A 19,327-nucleotide genomic window follows, 5' to 3' on the forward strand; every position below is an offset into this window, starting at 1 on the left:
GCCGAGCCTGCTCCGCGCGCGCGGCATGCCCAACGCCCCTCGTGGGTTGTGCGTGCGTGTGTGCGTTGAGTTCGTGCATGCATCGAATCCTTAAGCGATTAGGATTAGATTAAAGATTAGTTTCCTAAAGTTACTAGAGTTAGTTGTTGAATTAAACATTAACTTATTAGTTTTAATTAATGTCTAATTCTAATAGGATTAGATTAATTGAAACCTAGTAGACTTCTAAATCCATTATTCCAACCCTATAAATAGGTGATGGCATTCACAATTTATAATCACCCAATTCAAGTATTCATATAAGTTTTAAGGTTAAAACTAAGATAATAATTTGCCACAATTATATTCGAATAACTTAAAACCTTAGGTTGAATTCTAGTTAATTAAATGTAAGGCGGATCCGAACGTGCTGTGGACTATCTACGGATGGACTACACTTGGAGTCCTAAACTTGTTCTTGTTCGGTTCGGGAGCAGCTAGGGAGGGCACGCTACAAATGTATGCATCCTAAATTATGCTAATTGTTATGTGGCAATTAATTTGGATTCCTGGCTTTATGGTTTTTCCGCATGAAATATATATGCTTTATATGTATCATAACCTGACAAGAAGCTCTTTTGAGGCCTTATCTAAGACCCCAAGCTTTATTTTGCAAAGTTATGCTTGGAAGAAAATTCCAATTATCATTTTCGTTAAGTTTTATAAAAATATACGAAGCATATCTTTGGTGAGGGGGCAAGAAAAGAAAAGACGAGACACATTTTTTGTATGATGATTACAAAAAAAAATGCACATTATTTGGAATGAAATACACAACTTTTATACAATCTCTCCTTAGTTGGGAGACCACCATTACAAGTCTTCCACAATAAGTTCTTAATTTTCGGAGGAACAAAAAGTTTCTAAATCCAGTAATAATCACCTTTTGGAGGAGGGGAAATGCTTATACTTTGTGCTAACCACACTATTGATCCATCCAAAGAAAGTCCCCAAAGAAGCTTGCCATCTATTTTTTTGGAAGGAATGAGAATACTAAAAATGTCTTAGTAGGGGTGTCAATTCTCAATCCGACCCAGTGAACCCGATAGGTTTGTCCGACCGTTTAGAATCTGAACCGTTTAGAACCCGCGAGCTAAGATCCGAAATCTAATCCGGTCCGATTATATTCAACCCGAATCCGACCCAACCCGTTAATATTGATCCGATTAAGATCCGAATCCGATAACAGACCGATCCGTGACAATCCGCGAATTCGTTTAATCCGAACCGAAGCGATCCGAAACCCGTTTATAATCCGATCCGTTTGAACCCGAATCCGTTCCAACCCGAGGAAAATCCGTTTAATCCGAATCGTTTCAACCCATGACCCGTTTAATCCGAACCGTTTCAACCCATGGCCCGTTTAATCCGAACCAACTTCGATCTGAACCCGTTTAACCCAAACCGTTCAGGACCCATAAGAGAACATTAATTATGCTGCACTACCAATTAAGCTTATGACTATTAGTTATACGATGTACTTGTACTTCATTCTCCCTTTATATACTCTGTTCAAATGAAACTTGTAATTGATGTAGATTTAAGGCGTAAAGAACTTTTAGGAACAAATGTAGTATTAAACTAAGTTTTATACTATACATTCAATAACTTATATTATTGATCTTAAATTCTTATTACTTTTAAAAGTTAGTTATCGTTTTCGTCTCTTAATTAAGTCATCGATATTATAATTATATAATTTGGAACCAAATGGACCCGACCCGGCTAAATCCGTTTCAATCCGACCCGTATTAGTCCGTTACCCGATTAATCCGATCCGATATGAGTCCGACACGATATGAATCCGAACCCGTTATAGTCCGGCTAAACCCGTTAACAATCCGTCATGTTCCAATCCGATCCGATTCGACCCAACCAGACTACAATCCGACATGTTTACAATCCGATCCGATATGAACCCGCGCATAAAAAATCCGACCCGACCCGATCCGTTATGTTTTCAATCTGATCTGATCCGACCCATTAGCCAAATTAATCCGTCCCAATCCGATCTGTTTCAACCCGAATCCGATGAATCCGACCCAAACCCGATCCCTTGATCCGATTTGACACCGTTCAAAACGGAATTGAATTCCCCTGGGTATTTTAGTTTATTGGAAAGTTACTTTCCTTGTAAAATTCTTAATAAGTTGCTTACACTTGTTTGATTGGCATAAGATATTCACTCTTACTAGGAATTGACATGGAAATTGTGACTTACTAAGAGGAGGATGGGTAAGCCACTTCCCATGTCCATGGAAAGTCCAAATTTCGTAAGAAGTTCTACTTCTCACATTTTACTTATTTGATGTCAACCAAACAACATAAAAAATGTGTACTTCCTATAAAATCACACTTCCCCCTCTATTTATTTGCAACCAAAAAAAATTGAGTAATTGGAAATGTGAGATAGGGTGGTAAACTTGAAATGTGTCATAGACTCGTAGGGACCGGAAAAGAGAGAGTAACTGAGTGAAAGCAGAAGTATCAAGCAATAAAACCCCACCAAGATTGAGTAATTAATTTCAAATGGGTCCTAATTGGAGGGTATCATTAACGCGCATTCAATGCGAGTGCACACAATCCCTTCCCCCTTCCACATTATACCCATTTTCACCTCTTCTTTTTTCCTTTTTTTTAATCTCATAAAAAAGAATTAGAAAGTCCAAAATACCCCTATTACTCCTCACCCATTCCCTCCATAAGTACCTGACCTTCCTTCCTTCTTTCCCCTCCACAATCCACTTCTCTCACCTCTCATTAACACAAAACCTCTCTTTCTCTCTCTCCTCTTCTTATCTTTCTCTCTCTGAAAAACAAAAAGAATAAGAGTGGGAGAAAAATGGCGATGTTTAGTATTTTCAACTTAATCTCGCTAATTACATTATGGGTTTCATCAACATTGGTTAATGCTAGAATTCCTGGAAATTACCAAGGTGGTGGTTGGCAAACTGCTCATGCTACTTTCTATGGTGGCGCTGATGCTTCTGGCACCATGGGTATGTTTGTCTTTTCTCTTCCACCTTTTCATTTTTAATACTACATTAACAATGTCATTAGTGTGTTAATTAACCATAATGTAGTTCATAAACATGCTTCAGCTTCATGTATTCCTGCTTAATTTCTATTACAAAGATAAACTTTAGCTAATTCATCATTAATCCATTGTGGGGTGCCCCTATAATTTAACATTTGCTCTCTTACGGGCATTTTAGTCATTTTTTTGGAAAAAATAATTCTACCCAACTGAAAGGCTAACAACAAAATGTCTTACCTCAATAGAATAAATGACTTACAGGACCCCTAAAAAAATGACTTACGGGAGTGTAAAATACCGAAAATACCCCTTTCTAATTTCCTTTTAAAAAAAACAAATAATTATAGGTGGAGCATGTGGATATGGGAACCTGTACAGCCAAGGGTACGGTGTGAACACGGCCGCACTAAGCACAGCGTTGTTCAACAACGGCCTGAGTTGCGGATCTTGCTTTGAAATCAAGTGCGCCGATGACCCCCGTTGGTGCCACCCCGGAAGCCCTTCCATCCTAGTCACCGCCACCAATTTCTGCCCTCCTAACTTCGCCCAAGCTAGCGACAACGGTGGGTGGTGCAACCCTCCCCGTCCTCATTTCGACCTCGCTATGCCCATGTTCCTTAAGCTTGCCCAGTACCGCGCCGGTATTGTCCCCGTCTCCTTCCGCAGGTTTGCCTTCTTTTTTCTCTCTCTTCTCTTCTGTTTTTTCTTGGGTAAATTTTGTTTAGTTGAAATATATAGAATTGCCGATTTGATTTTTGTGCTAGGTTGTTCTTTTAATTACATTTTACCATAGTTTGAAAAATTAAATAAACAAGAAACAGTGAAGATTGTCCTTCCAATGGTAATGTTGTTGAGTAGAGATTTTCAAGAGAGGTATGAGAACAAATGCAATGGAAATACCACCATTGTGGATGCTCTTAGGATTACATGTCGTTTTCATAATTAATTATGAAAATGAATGCAAATACAGACATTATGGATGCTCTTAGGGAAGTTAAGGGTCATTTTCATAATTAATCATATCCTATAAATGGGTTATGTCTACTGTCTAATTGTCTACCCATAACGAGGAGCTTTCTCTGATGTTGTCAAATGAACGACGGTTCTACGAGATAGAGAGTAATGACTCTTTGATTTGGACCCTAGTTCTTTTTAACCCTAATTTCCTCCTTTAGCAATTGAGTAATTAATTAGGAAGGTATGATATTTATGAAAAGTGACATAAGAGTGCATAAAGTTGGGTTTAGTGGGGGATGAGTAGTGTGGTTTGTATTAGGCTTAATTGGTTAAGAGTAATAAAGTGCTTAAAGAAAGTAAAGAGTGTCACTATTTGTATTGTTGTTAAAAGTGTTGGTTTTCTGCCTAAAATATCTTGAAATCACAGTTTTAGATTCAGATTACTATATCCGTCAGCTAAGTCTGTTAGTACCGACAGCCTGATTAACCATTGAGACTACGTATGGGGCGCAGATGAGATAGTGTCCCCACTATTCAGCACCCGTCTATAATAATGCATCAATGTAATTTTTATCCTAAGAGCATCTGCATTCTGCAACATTGGTTTTTCCGTACATTTTTCTTCTTCTTATTTCTCTCATTACCATACAACTTGCCTGAGAAATTGTTCCAATTTGTTCAAAAGTATGGTGGACATTTCACAACATGTTTATAGAAGTATCATTCATAAAATTATCAATGCTGGTATGACAAATTGATAATGGGAACCCTACATTTCATACTTGCATATGCTCTACTCTGTTGTAACAGTCAAGAATTGATTGGTCAATAAACCGTTTCTGGAAAGTTTTTCAATAACAAGTAAAATGACCAAGTAAAAATGGAAATCTTACCATTTTTGATACTGAAGCATCATTTTGTGGTTGGAAAATTTTACAGTAACTATTATTCTTCCACAATTTCAAGGGAGTGTATTATGAGTGGAATCACGATGAGTAGTACTCGTATAGTATACGGAGTAGTACATTAGTACTAGTGTCAAATTGTAATAGCTGAGCTAAAAATGGTTTGGAATAGTTTTGAAAAAGCATGTGAATATTAACCAGCTTTATGATGTCCTAGGAGACTCAAAAGTCAAATTAAAGTACTGTACCCATTTCAAGGCTAATGGGCCAAAAACTTTACCAGATTAAAATCCGGATCCAATGTGAAACGCAACCCGATACCACACCACTTTGTCCACAATTTCAGGAGAGTTTAATAGAGTACAGTCTTCCACGCGCATGTTCCCATGCACAGTCTTCAATAATGAATACTCTCACAAAATTAACGGCCCTGATTTCTTCACATTAAATATTGGTACAATAACTAAATTGCCCTTGAAACATTTATTTTGTTTTCTGTAGGGTGCCATGCCGTAAGCGTGGAGGAATCAGGTTCACAGTAAACGGATTCCGTTACTTCAACTTGGTATTGATCACCAACGTAGCAGGTGCAGGAGATATCACGAGGGCGTACGTTAAAGGATCAAAGACTAACTGGATGCCGATGAGCCGTAACTGGGGGCAAAACTGGCAATCAAACTCTGTTTTGGTTGGTCAGTCACTCTCCTTCAGGGTCACAGCCAGTGACAAGAGATCCTCCACTTCTTGGAACATTGCTCCCTCTAACTGGCAATTTGGCCAAACTTTTACCGGCAAAAACTTCAGGGTTTAAAAATATTTACCCTCTCGCCCACTAAAAAAAACATTTCAAATTTCCCGGCTATAGTTTTAGTTTTTTTTTTCTCCTTTTAAGAAAAACCTTATTTTTACGGGGTTTTTCCTTTTCTTTTGTTTTTAATTTAATCCTGACCTCGCAATTGGGGAAAGAGGGGTAAAAGTGTAAAAGAGAAGAATGAGAAAATTTGGCTTTTTAAAAAGACTTTTCTCAATGTAGGTTTTGGAGGGAGGGGGTACGTGAATTTGTCAATTTGAAGTATTTTGTTTACTTTTTATTTTGGGGTTAAAAGTTTTGGGTTTGGAGGGAAATGGATGGTTGATGAAAGTGTAATATTGGAGAAGGAAGGAGGGTATAGAGGGAAAGGTGAAAAAAAGGCTGAAGTGACTGCAGAAAGGTGTAGCCCGCAGCCTAATGATGGATTCGGTTCTAATTATGGATTAATTGTTAATGATATATGATAATATATAGTTTAGTGAAGTGTAATGTGATTTTCACTACTTATGTTATTGTGTAAAACTCTTGGCTTTTGGTTCAATGGAAAGAACTTTGTTTGCGTTATTTGTCTTTCGTATCTTCTTTTGTCTCCATTGATTTACTAGCTTGTTTATGTTTTTGAAAGGCCAAGATCAATTTATCAGAAATTTCGTCCAATTCTTTTTGATAAGTTGCTTTCGTGGGTGTTTGTCATTTTTGGTTGATTCGTGGGAATATGGGTTGTGAACTTGTGATTGGAATCATACTAAACGCACAATTTTCATGTTAGTGTGAAAATAGAAACGAGAATGAAGGACAGCAAATGATTTTAAATTAGCGAGAAGAATACACTTGTTGCCTTGTCGAGACATCTTTAATTTTATAGAAAGAACATACTCTGTAATTTAATTTTATAGAAGAACATATTCTTTAATTTACAGAGTACCTTTTTGTCAAGTCTTTCATGCACTCACCACTAATACCAGACGATAACTCACCACTAATACCGGAAGAAAAGGGTGCTTGATTAACGAAAAACAACAACTGATCAATTAGTGAAAAAGGTGAAAATGAAACTTGTTGGTAATATTGATATTTAGCACTAAAATGGGTGACAAAGAAAGCTCTACCACCTGCACTTTCTATTGTCCGCAAAATGGGAAACTTATCATCAATTTGCAAAGGAAGATTCAACAATTAAAGGCTTTTATAAATTACTACTCTACTCACATTTTGTCGGTTTTCTAAAAACAGTTTCACCTTTCAATTAACTAAGAATAATGCAAAGCAAAATTGAATTGGATAATTGTGTGTTCATCTTAATTCTTAAACAAGCTAGCACATGGTGTGGGGTTCAAAGCAATAATATTGTATCCGAGGTGTTTGCTTATGAGAAGCTGTTTCTCACATTCACTTGGTAGCTTCAATTCTTTAGATTCTGCAAACGATAAATTTGAAAAAAGGGTATAAACACATTGGATGCCCTCAACCATCTTCTACTATACTGTATCTATACTAATACTACATTTACCTTTCTTTGCTGTTTTAACTTATATACAAGGTTCAAGTAAGTGTATAGTCGTCCGTATCACTTCCGACAACGACTCAGATAGGGCCAATGGGCCGAAGGAACACCTGTCCTTATGGCCCTATACTGGCTTGGGCCGCAGGGAAGAAAACTGGGGTTGGATGGTTCCCAAGTAAATTCTGATTGAGCCTAACTACATGGCCCGGGTGGCTCAGTGTAAACAAAAGGTCACAAGACTCGCAACTCAAAATCATTAATACCAACTATTGCATCCCAAATGCATCAAATCAAGAGGTTAAATTACATAATAATATTATCTTTCACCAAATTATCTTGTTAAGAGTCTTAGAGTAAATCAGTGCAGCAAATCTTACTAGACTCACTGTGATAGTGTCCTAGATGAGAGCTTCATGTGTTTTAGTTTGTGGAATAGTATGGTTTGCAAAGAAAAAAAAGATATCCTAGACACACAAAGAAATTCAGCTATTTTTTCTTCTTGTGAGATCTCCAAAGGTTCACCAAGTACTCTGCAGCCTCCCCCAGTGATGCCTTTCTGTCATCCTTCAGGTTCCAAAGCTCTGGTACTGGATATCGACCACTAGGATTGTATTCATTCAGCTCGCTCATCACAGTGGTAACAGCCTGCCAAATTTTATCTCCGTGTTCGTTCCTCAAGTTTGTCAATCTTTCATCTTCTTCATTTATAACCTCCTAATTATGCAGTCAGGCAGACAATGCACATGGTACTTAGAGAAAAGCAATAACAAGACAGCACAAAAATATTTGAAACATATAATAGGCTCAGATAAGTCATTGGAATTTTATGGAAGCAAGCAATACTACTATTGTTTTGAAATATTACAGCCACCAAAGAATATGGTCATAGATTCAATTTTGATTTGTCATTGTCCTTTATGGTTCTTCAGGGACAGATGAGGATGTAGATATAGACCCGTATTGGTTAAGGATTGTATTTAAGGGCTCGAGTTGAAAAAACCATATGCATCCTTCACTATCAACTTGTCTTTCAATTCAGCCAATTATGGAGTAAATTTACAAGAATAATTCATGGGTTAATAATTAGGTAAGAGTGAAGGCTTGTGCAAAAGAAAGACAAAACATAAAGATAGTACACAAAAGTATTCGACATACATACCTTGAATAATCCACGCTCGGAAATAACTTTGAAAGGATGCCAGTCGGGATCTTCAATATATCCTCTGCACAACGATAACAGTTCTCCGGCTTTGGTAGTTGCTTCTTCTTTGGAGTACTTATCTTTAGCCACACTTTCAAAAACTTTAGAATCAAGAAGCCCCATAAATTTTACACCAAGGTTAGCACGGACAACTTTCCTTTCTTTGAACCCCTACAAGGAAATAGAACTTCAAGCTTTTAGCACAAGCACAGACTTCACAATACATGATAATCAAATAGAGAATACATGTATTATAAAGATGGAGACTGGTGGAATTATAATCCTCCAGTTCAGCTAGCTGGATTATAAAGTATTCGTGCAAAGTAAAAACAGTATTCAACACCTAGGCAGTGACATGTATGCAAAGTGGAATGCTGATAAGAAGTACTCTATCTGTAAACTGTATAAGCAGGAAGTCATGCAAGGATAAGAAAACTTCTCATGGTGCACTGGTGTTTGGAATAGAATTTCTCTCCCTAAACACAGGGTAATAGTATGGTTGGCAGCCAAGGAAAGACTGCAGACAAAAGAACATTACAAATGATGCAGACTGCTTGATTTGTGGATCAGCAGAGGTATATCATCTACATGTTCTATTTGAATGTCAGTACAGTGACTCATTAGTGAGAAATGTTTGAGAGAAATGTTCACATGGCTGGGTATTCATTACCACAAAAGAAATTCCTACAGATTCTTAAATGGATCAGAAGCAAATTCAACGGAAGTATTATTCAAAGGAAGGTTGCACTAGATACAATAGCTACTTTAGTTTACAAAATTTGGAAATGGAGGAACGTTAGTTATCGGTTGAGTAAAGTGAATACTGTAGATAAGACAGTAAAGGATATTCGGACTATTGTGAAGTCTAGAATAGCTTGTACATTAGGTTGTAAAACTAGTTCACAGGATCAGGGTTGGATTCAAAGCTTGTAACTTTTGTTAGGGCCGTTCTTAGGCTTGTGCAAGCCTTGTGAAATAGTTAAACCTTGGATGTTTTGAGAGTCCTTCCTAGAAATACAAATAGTCAAACCTCCAAAGATAATAGGAATACAAATCATCTTTTGGTGCTATAGATTTTGTTAAAAAAAATTAAACGAGAACACACTTACCGTTATCAACTCCTTGCGTGCGTCCTGCAACTCATCATTGCATTTTCTCTCCTTAACAACCAAAGCCTGAGTTAGATCCTCTACATCCTCCAGTTCTTCTTCCTTTTCCTTCAGTTGTTTATTGATGTCTTCCATCCTTTTCTTGGTTTCATTATCCCTTCCCATATGTTCCACAACTTGAGCAGCTCCTTTCAATTGCTCAATCTCCAACTCTAACGCTTGCCTTTGATCAATCTGCTTTTCCAGATCAATGATTTTCTTGTGGAGTGCCTCCTTTTCCCTCTGGAAACCACAATGAAGGAACCATGTATAAAACAGATAAGCACAGTAAGTGTTTATCACATAATTGATATATTGATTTGCCTACAAGAGCATAGAGATGTGAGTTGGAGTATTAACCTCATGCTCATCGACAAGTTTAAGCACTTTCTGTTCTGATCGATGTTGTTCCTGTATTGCCAACTCATTCTGAAAGCACGAAAAAAGTAATCTTATGCTTATCACAACAGAGTTAAGAAAGAATGCTTCAAAAGTATGCGATTGAAGAAGAAATGCATTCAATAACTAGATAGAAGTGCCGAGTGTTCAGTAGCTAGAGGAGAAAAGGGTTCATAATTTAATTACTATCACTTAGGTTGAAGAGCCTGCCCTTATGTAAATATAAAGCTCTTGAAAACTTTCAACTTGCCTATCTGTATTAGCACATGTCAGCACTCAGCAGTAAAACAGCAAACCAGCAAAGGAAATTTATCAATAACCGGACGCATTCAGGTACTCAAGGCTCTACATCATCCCTTTTAAGCTTCCAGAAGCCATTGATTTTAAGTCTTAGCTTACTAGTTATGCAACCAGAAGAAGAAGAACAACAAGAAGAAAGCGAACAAGTAGAAGAATTAAGTACCAATTTCCTCTGTTGTCGAAGCTTGATTATTTTGCTGTCATAATCAGCTTCGCGTCTTTCCAACAATTTTTCATGTTTCTCCAGCTCATCTTTCTTTGATCTTAGCTGACACTTAAAGTTCTCATGTTCACTTAGTATCTTCTCTTTACCATCAACAGTTTCTTTCCACATCCTTTCCATCTCTGCCCAGAAAAAGAAAGAAACAACATATTGCTCTTTATACGTCAAACCATATATCATAGGACAGCGCATACACAAAAACTTAGCAAAACTGATGGGAAAATAATTAAAATGGCCATTGAAGTAGATACGTATTGATGTTCATCTACCTTTATTGTAAGAGTGCGTCATTTTATCTGTTTCTTTTATCACCTCCTCTAAAGCAGCACATGTCTCATTGAGCTTGCTCCGCATTTCTATTTCTTGCTTGTCTTTCACTTGAATGGTCTGGTTAAGGCTTGAAAATAGGCTTTTTTCTTTCCTTTCTTCTTCATTTTTAATATCAGCAAAGGTCTTAAGATCGCCACTGTCACGCAGATGCTTTCCCCAAAGACTGTTAGATATGTAGTCTTCCTCCCTCGCCAACCATCCAAAAAGTTTGTCTCCACGTCCCCTTGTTGAGTACCAATCTCTTCTTCCTTGGCGACTTAACTCAAAGTCATTCTCAAATGATCTTGCATTCTTAAATTCCAGTAGATCCTTACCGAAATTCACAATAGCAAATCCGGAGTGGCCTTGAGCACTCCATAAAGGTTTTACATTCAAAGGGTTAAAACCCTTTTTAGCAAGTTCATCTCGCAACTTGTTTCCACTCTTCCCAACATACTTTCCATTTTTAAGCTCAACAGGAAGGTTAGCCACAATGCCTTTCCATGGCCATACAAATTTCTCAGTGTCCTCATGATCTTTGGCTTGTGAAATGATTCTTCCAGAAGGTGTTGATGATACCCTTGTACTGTATTTATCATCATGCTTCACGTGTGAGATGCCTTTTCCACAAGGTGTTGATGATACCCTTGGACTGTATTTATCATCGTGCTTCATGTGTGAGGCGCCTTTTTCAGAAGGTGTTGATGATACCTTTGGACTGCATTTATCATCATGCTTCACGTGTGAGGTGCCTTTTCCTGAAGACCCTTCTCTTGGACGGTGATACTTGTCCAAGAAGTAACCAAGGGCTTTATGCTTCCCCTTGAGTCTTAACCCATCCCTACTAGAGCCTTTTCCTACTGCTCTAGCATGATCCAAAAGATCATGGAAGGTAAAGTCTTGTTTTTCTTTTCCAATACAAAAAGGACACCTGAATGTACTCTTTGATACCTTAACTGTGTATTTGTCTTTCTTCAGACGATAGTAAACATCATCTATATAGTCATCCAGTTCTGACTCCCTTATATCAGTATTTGAGTGCTAATACAGTACCAACAACCAAAAGAAGAACAATCAGTTACCATGGAACCATAAAAACTAGAATAATACAAGTAACCATGAAGCAGACAAGTTTAAGAAATATCCAAGTGCCAATTTTCATTTGTTTGTTGGTCACACATTATCTACAGACAAACAGTTATTAGAGCAGTAGAGCACACCACTTAATTCAGCTTAACATGCAACATATGTACTGTAAACACTATCAAACATTTGTTTCCAATTGTAAGCAGAACAAACAGGACATAAACCCTTAAAACGAAAGAGAAGTTTCACTGAAATTCACAGCAATTATAACTCACAAACATCAAACTTACACTATAACACACAAACACTGTCAAAACACAACAAATATATTGATACATACTACTAACTATGCAAATAGACAGATTAATCACCGGTACGAGTATAATTTTACTCTTGCAGTAGATCATCCAACGCAAGGGCTTAAACATAAACCATTAAACCTCATACAAATTATATAATAACAACACAGAGTGACTGTTAAACATATAGTTCTTCGCCTGAAAACATGAAAATTGCAGAATAGTAAGGTAAATTATACCTTTCTCGACATTATCGGGTAAAAATTCCACAGTGAATGCTAGTATTGGAAGCACAAATTCAACCTACAGACAGTGACACAAAAAGTTGAAGTTCACTAAACATGAAAATTACTTACAAATCAAAAGGGAAAAAAAATTCCACACATTCCTGCAACACATAAACAACCAGAAGTGAAGAAAGAAAAACACAAACAAATTCAAAACTAAATTGCACACAGAAATCCAGGATGTCATGTTTTATTAAGTGTCTCAGTTTACCGCATACAAGCAAAACCCATATAAGAATTGAAGCAAATAATCAAATTCATATGAATCGCAAAACAATGATAGTAACAAAATTACAAAAACCCTAATTACTAGAACCCCTACAAAACCCTTGCCCTATAAATCGAAACAATTTCGAAATGTTGGAAAAACTAAAACCCCAACAAAACCCTTGTAAAAAGAAAATAGAAACGATTGTGAAAATGTATGAAAAAAATGAAACCCCAACAAAACCCAGTAAGAAAATAAGCAAAAGTTAGAGTCTTAACATCTTACCACTGCGATTTTCACGGAAATGGAGAAGTCCGAGAAGAACCCTAGTCAGTAATCACTATTTTTAAGCTAAGGATGGGAATTTGGTGCGACTAATGAAATAGGAGAAATTTCAAGAACTTAGGTATGAAATCAAAATTTGGGAATTTTTTGTGTGAGTAAAATAATAAAATGGAAATAGCAGGTACTCCGTGAGTTCTTCTTGGAGAGAGGAGAGAGAAAAAGGAGGAATAAATAGGATGAAGAAGGGATGATCAGAAATGGAACGGAACAGGGGATATTTTGAGCGGGAGGGAGGGTGAGAGAGTTTTTTTTTTGCAGGAAATGGAAAGTTTATTTTTTTTAGCAATGTACAAGTGACACGTGTTATCGGGCTCCCATTTGCTAAGTTCCAAAATCGTCAATGGTCAAGTAAAATCAAATTAACATTAATTAATGGAGTACACTAATTACATCTTCCTAAACACTTGTATATGACCGGTCACACTATCAACTTGATGGTGTGATTCACATTATCAACTTGATGGTGTGGTATGTTCACATTTGTAAATTAGCCCAACGTGTTGAAAGTCAATTAACGAAAATTAATGAAAGTTTTGTTTAAGAGTAGTTACTTTTATATTTATAGACATAAGTCAATTACTTTTATAGTTTTAGATCAGATTCTTCTATAGTTTTATAGTTTCAGGTCGGGAAGGTACTTTCATAGTTTTAGGGAATGTATTTTATATTTTTTTAGGCCAGATACTTTAATAGTTTTATTTCAAATACTTAAATAATTTTATAGTTTTATGTAAGATACTTTTATAGTTTAGGAAAAATTGATTCTAAAAATACAACATTTGGCCGGTTCGCTAAAAAAGGGATGAACTTTCATTAATTCAAGAATAATATAAGCTTAAGTACTAATCTATTTAAAGAGCTTCTTTATTTTTTGACCTGCTAACATAGGTGAACTGGTGACATGGGCTATGTTACTGTTGTAAAGTTTGTCATCTCACCCTATAAATCCCTCTTCCTTCTTCTTCCTCCCCTCCCCCTGTTTTCGCCCCTCCATCTTTTCGCCAATTTTGTTTTTCCTCATCATATGCTTGTTCCTCCTCATTATTCATCCCCAATTCTTGTGTTCCTCCTCCTCCCAAACTGAAAATTCTGAAATAATCATGGCGTAAGGCAATCAATCTGGGTATGTGTCTTCGACAACGATTTTGAGAGTGAAGTGTGGTTATGGCGTGGATGTTGTTGTTCGAGTTGCAAAAAAGGTCCAAATAATGGGATGAAATTTCATGGCTGCCAATTTTGGCCCGTATGTGGAAAATTAATTTAATTTCCTATTTAATTTGTATCTCAATTTGGGTCGAAAATTAACACAATTATCTATTTTATTTCTATCAATTTAGGTCAAACACTGCGCTTTTTTTCAGATGGGTTGGAGAAAACAATGTAATTGGAGACTACCAAATGCTAATTTTGGAGAAGGAGACTACAATATCTGAGTTGGAGTATGAGAAAAACGTGGTTGAAGAAAAAATGAAGAAGTTGCAATTGAGGATTAACATTATGGAAGAGGATGAACATGGGATGAAGAACGAGCTTCGTGAATTGCGTATAGAGTTGATGAAGAGTTCAAAGAATGAGAAGAATTACTCGATGGTTGTAGACACCTACTTTTGTCCCCATTCCTGAAAGGGAAGGTTCGATGATGAGAACACAAATCTCCACTTGGCAACGCATCTCCTATAAAATAACGAATCTCAATCACCCTTTTCATTTCAGCCTAAGCTACTATTTATAGAAACCTGCTAAGAATAGTAATTGCCGTAAAAGGTAGTTGTTAAAAGTGGCAAAGTCATAAAAGATAGAAACCTGTCAGAATAAGGTGTTGCACTCCAACATAAATCCTAAAAGAGATAGAATTTGCATTCCTGGTGTAATTCGAAAATAAGAGTTACGTATTAATTAAAATCCTAACGAACCTAGAGTTCGTAACGGGCCCAGACGCATTCCGTCATAAGTTAATACGCACTAAAAGACTCGTATAAATCTCAAAAGCTCCGTATTCTAAGAGTCCAAATCTGACAAAAAACTCGGCCCAGATCCCATTTTCAACGCCTGGATCTGGGCGCCGAAATCTTCGTCGCCCAGCCCTGGGCGGTGAAAATGCCTGGGGCCGTTTTATCTCAGGATTCTTTTCAGGATCCGTATCTTGAAAATCTATCTTTCCACAACCCTTTTCCTATAAATACAGCCTAAAAACCGACGTGAAGAGGACACACAATTCCATAACCTGAGTATTGACTCTAGCCTTAAGCCTAGCCTAACGCTGCGAAATTGATCCGGCGTTCTGTCGCAATCGACCCAAAAGTCGAACAGAACGCATCCTGCCTCTTGTAGCTGATGAATTAAGCCTAAATACTGGAACATTGCTTGGAAACCCGAGATTCGTTAAATAAAAGGAGAAATAGCAAAGCCAAGTGGTTAGTTTTCTAAGAACCGTAACGCACCTCTCAAGGGTGCGTTGTAATGTGTCCCTCATATGATTTAATCGCTTTCATCAACCTTTTATAAAATTGTTAAACTATTAATTTGATTGATCTATCACGCCTAATAAGATAATACCTTGGACAATTGAATTATCATGCTAGGTACCTTAAATCAATCTAAATAAGATAATCACGATCGATTTAGTATTATGTGTTGCATATTGCTAAAATCAATACAGAATAGTTTAATAAGTTTAACGCATGTCCCTTCAATTATTTATGCTGAGCTAGTAAGGATAACCTTCCTCTGGAGTATTATCGATGAGCACTCCTCTCGGTAGCTACAGTCCCCCGAACTCTCAATCTCTGCCCTGCGGGTGTACGTTGAGCGATCCCCACACCAGGGATCACAAGGGAACCTATGGCCGTCGTGGTCGAACATAATTGCACTCCCTTTATGTCACGATAACCGGGTTTTGTCAGTTTTTCTCATTGTCGTTAAAAACTGAATGGCGACTCCTATATTACTAGTCGATTGGGTGTAAACTCACAGGAAATCTAACTACACTTGATCTGACGACGTCACGCCCACGAGGGACGAGGTCATGCATTAGCCTCGTGCTTTTTCGACCCCCTCACAGTGGCGACTCCACTGGGGATTCGTTAATGAAATACTCGTGCTCGTAGGTAATCAAAATAGCCGAAGGGTGAAACGATCCTACTCCGCGTTTATTTCCTTATCAAGTTGGGACGACCTGAAAATCAGCATATTAATGTGAACGGACAGAACCGCATAACGAATCTTGGCTCCCTTGGTGTGTTTCATATCGGGAGTTGGGACTAAGGATACCCATCGCCACTCAGGGGGGTGCATACGCTTCGAATGTTGTCCACTCGGCACTTTCGCTAGTAGTACACCTGTCCCAAACCCAATCGCTCGCCCACTAGGTCCCTCTCATTGGTGCATGCCCCCTTGGCTTACATCGTGATTGGCCTCTTGGGACGAAATTCGTCTGTTGAATGCACTACCTCGACCGGGGCATGTGTTTGATCTACGATAGAAGCGGTACCAAGCCGGCGCAAATATTACCCATAGAAGCCTATCATAAAATACGTGACATATTATTTTTTGCTTCATGTTGTAATGTTAGTTATGTGTAGCGAATTATGTGATTGTGTGTGACAAATAATGCTAGAAAACCAACGACCCTAAAAATTGCCCAAACATTCATAAACACCAATTGGCCAAAGAGTTATACCAAAGTACGTGTGCCGCAACCCCGGGCGATCGCCACAAAAATAACCAGGACGGCCTATAACAGATCCCACAACGCTACAACGCGTAAAGGACGTTATTAGGCAAGCACGCAAAATTAAGTCGTATATACGAAAAAGGATACGCGAACAGAATACGAGTACCAGTCAGGGACGTATTTTCAGCGCCCCTGGCTGGGCGCCAATCATTTTCAACGCCCAGAGTTGGGCGCTGAAGTTGCTGCCTGGCCTTTTGGTCAGGCACAGCAGCCTCGGTACCCACGCACAAAGTATACGTAGCAACAAAAAATTCGTAACAAATTTGCTACGAGGACGTATGAAAAAGGCACTCGATTCTAAGAACGACTTATAAAATAAACAACTCCTTGTGTCGTCATTAGGCCTCCTGTGATGACAATGTTCGGCACTAAACCGAGCACGCTGATTGAATGACATTGAATGTCACATGGGCAAAGTATTCAAAAAATGATATTCAAATAAAGTTTTCAAGGAAAAATAATGTTCGAATAAAAAATAAATAAATCCGAGCCTAGACTAGGCTATGCCAAAGTACAATCTAAATCCTAAGTCTTAGTTGTCTTATACATAGGATCGGTCCTAATGCTTGGTGTCGTTCTGCAAGTTAAAAGGTTAAACCATATTGAGTCTCCCTTCCTAACATTTAAAAGAAATCAATAAGCACCCATATGCAATTGTCATCCCTGAAGGAAATAATGCCCTTGGTCCAAGTATGCATTCAATGTTAAGTCTAATAAATGCGGTTCAGTATTAATTAACAAGTTAATAATTCAGTGAGATCAAGTGAGCTGAATGCCTAGCTAGAGGCCGCTTCAGTTCACGTGGAATTAATGATATTAATCCACAGCTTACTCTTGACTGAACCCGTAGGGTCACACAAATAGTACGTAAACGGATCAAGTATTTAATGGCATTAAATACTCTATCTATGGATATTCGGAATCGATGGATCTTGGTTTCAGTGGGAGCTGAGATTGTCACAAGCAAGAAATGAATACTCCGGAAACGATGATATTGCCGGAAACGGAAATATGAAATATAAATATTATCCAAGTCGTAGATGTTGCCGGAAACGGAAACATGGTACGTATCGGAAAATATTATCGGAAATGGAAATATTGCCGGAAACGGAAATATTGCCAGAATCGGAAATATTATCGGAATCGGAAAATAATTCCGGAAACGGAAATATTAAATATTTGTTCGAAACGGAAATTAATTCCGGAATCGGAAATATTAAATATTGTTCGTATCGGAAACGAATTCCGGAATCGGGAATTTAATCGGAAGCGTATCGTACGAATTAGCATCGGACGAGGCCCGCTAGACGAAGGCCCAGCACGAAGCCAGGCCATCGCCCAGCGAGCCGCACGCAGCAACGCATGCCTCGACCAGGCCCAGCGCAAGGCCAGGCCCAGCCAAGGGCGCGCGCGCGCGCAGCACAGCAACATGGGCTGTGCGCCTGTCGTGGGCCGCAAGGCCTGCGCGGGTGCACGGCTTGTACGATGCGTGTGCGGGAAATCCTAATCCTATTAGGATTTGTGCAAAGATTAAAATCCTAATCCTATTAGATTTGCTTTGTTATTTAGAGTCCTAATAAAGTTCTAATTAGCAAATCCACATCCTAGTAGGATTACAATTCCTTTTCCATACTCCTATAAATAAGTGCCTAGGGTCACAATTTATGGGTACGATTGAAGTATTCAAAGGGTAAGTTTTTGAAATATAAATCAGCCATACACTTGCAATAAGAGCCGAAAATCCTAAGCACCTTAAGGGCGATTCTAGTTGGTCTAACTTGAGGCGGATCCGGACGTACTGTGGACTATCTACGGAGGGACGACATTTGGAGTCCTAAAGACTTGTTCTTGTTCGGTTCGGGCGCAGCTAGGGAAGGCACGCTACAACATGTATGCATCTATTCTATGCTAAATGATTATGTGTAAATAATATGCTTTCCTGGCTTTATGGTTTTTCCGCATGATTTATGAATTGTCATATGTATCATAACCTAACAATCCCTTGCTAAGAATCTACGGCCTCAATACTCTCTCTCACCAATAAAAAGAATATATTATGTAATTCAAGTATTTGCAAAATGGAAATAGTCACATTCTGAAAATCATTCCTCCATAGTCGCCCAACCCCCAAAGTGAACCTAAGGTGTCAATACCATTGGCAAAATATTAATGGCCTCAAGGCTTATGATCACATTGGGTCACGACTATCATGGTCCTCTCGAGCCACTCGCTCCTTGAAGTACTCCTAAGTACGGACTAAAAGATTTTCCATGAATGCAACATGACGAACCATGAAAATACCCAAGTCGGCATGCCATAAGGCTACCATTGGGGTAAAGCAATACACACTAAGAGGGAAGCCGCACTAATGATTCTAGTCTTGCAAAAATGAAAATTCGATCTCCCCAACTAACTACCTTGCCAACATTAAGCAAAATGGCGCTTGACAAATGAACACCCAAGGGTTTAAATCTAAAGTGTCAACCAACGAAAGTTATGGTCCAATTAGCCTAAGCCTGAGAGTCGCTTGGTCAAG

General features: G+C 38.1%; 2 protein-coding genes across 2 annotated transcripts; one reads left to right on the top strand and one right to left on the bottom strand.

The window, feature by feature from the left end:
- The first annotated feature begins 2,762 nt into the window (after positions 1-2,762).
- On the top strand, positions 2,763-6,313 carry LOC110800386 (expansin-A6). Its single transcript, XM_022005692.2, has 3 exons — positions 2,763-3,038; positions 3,424-3,742; positions 5,440-6,313. Exons 1-3 carry the CDS (start codon positions 2,882-2,884, stop codon positions 5,747-5,749), a joined length of 786 nt encoding a protein of 261 aa, XP_021861384.1. The 5' UTR covers positions 2,763-2,881; the 3' UTR covers positions 5,750-6,313.
- Positions 6,314-7,500: 1,187 nt separating this feature from the next.
- LOC110800385 (factor of DNA methylation 4) lies at positions 7,501-13,343 on the bottom strand. The gene is made up of 8 exons (XM_056833070.1): positions 12,999-13,343; positions 12,458-12,521; positions 10,794-11,874; positions 10,465-10,646; positions 9,963-10,031; positions 9,564-9,845; positions 8,413-8,625; positions 7,501-7,967 (listed from the first exon to the last, which is right to left on the bottom strand). Exons 2-8 carry the CDS (start codon positions 12,467-12,469, stop codon positions 7,740-7,742), a joined length of 2,067 nt encoding a protein of 688 aa, XP_056689048.1. The 5' UTR covers positions 12,470-12,521; positions 12,999-13,343; the 3' UTR covers positions 7,501-7,739.
- Positions 13,344-19,327: the final 5,984 nt, after the last annotated feature.

This window comes from Spinacia oleracea, chromosome 6 (assembly GCF_020520425.1).
Source record: "Spinacia oleracea cultivar Varoflay chromosome 6, BTI_SOV_V1, whole genome shotgun sequence".
Classification (NCBI taxonomy): domain Eukaryota; kingdom Viridiplantae; phylum Streptophyta; class Magnoliopsida; order Caryophyllales; family Amaranthaceae; genus Spinacia; species Spinacia oleracea.

Bases quoted from the DNA above. Each gene is read 5' to 3' on its own strand.
- LOC110800386 (XM_022005692.2), top strand. From the start codon at position 2,882: ATGGCGATGTTTAGTATTTTCAACTTAATCTCGCTAATTACATTATGG. The intron at 3,039-3,423 runs GTATGTTTGTCT...AAATAATTATAG, and splicing joins TGATGCTTCTGGCACCATGG to GTGGAGCATGTGGATATGGG. The intron at 3,743-5,439 runs GTTTGCCTTCTT...TGTTTTCTGTAG, and splicing joins GTCCCCGTCTCCTTCCGCAG to GGTGCCATGCCGTAAGCGTG.
- LOC110800385 (XM_056833070.1), bottom strand. The intron at 10,647-10,793 runs GTAGATGAACAT...TTTTCTGGGCAG, and splicing joins GACGCACTCTTACAATAAAG to AGATGGAAAGGATGTGGAAA. The intron at 8,626-9,563 runs GTAAGTGTGTTC...ATTTCCTTGTAG, and splicing joins CACGCAAGGAGTTGATAACG to GGGTTCAAAGAAAGGAAAGT.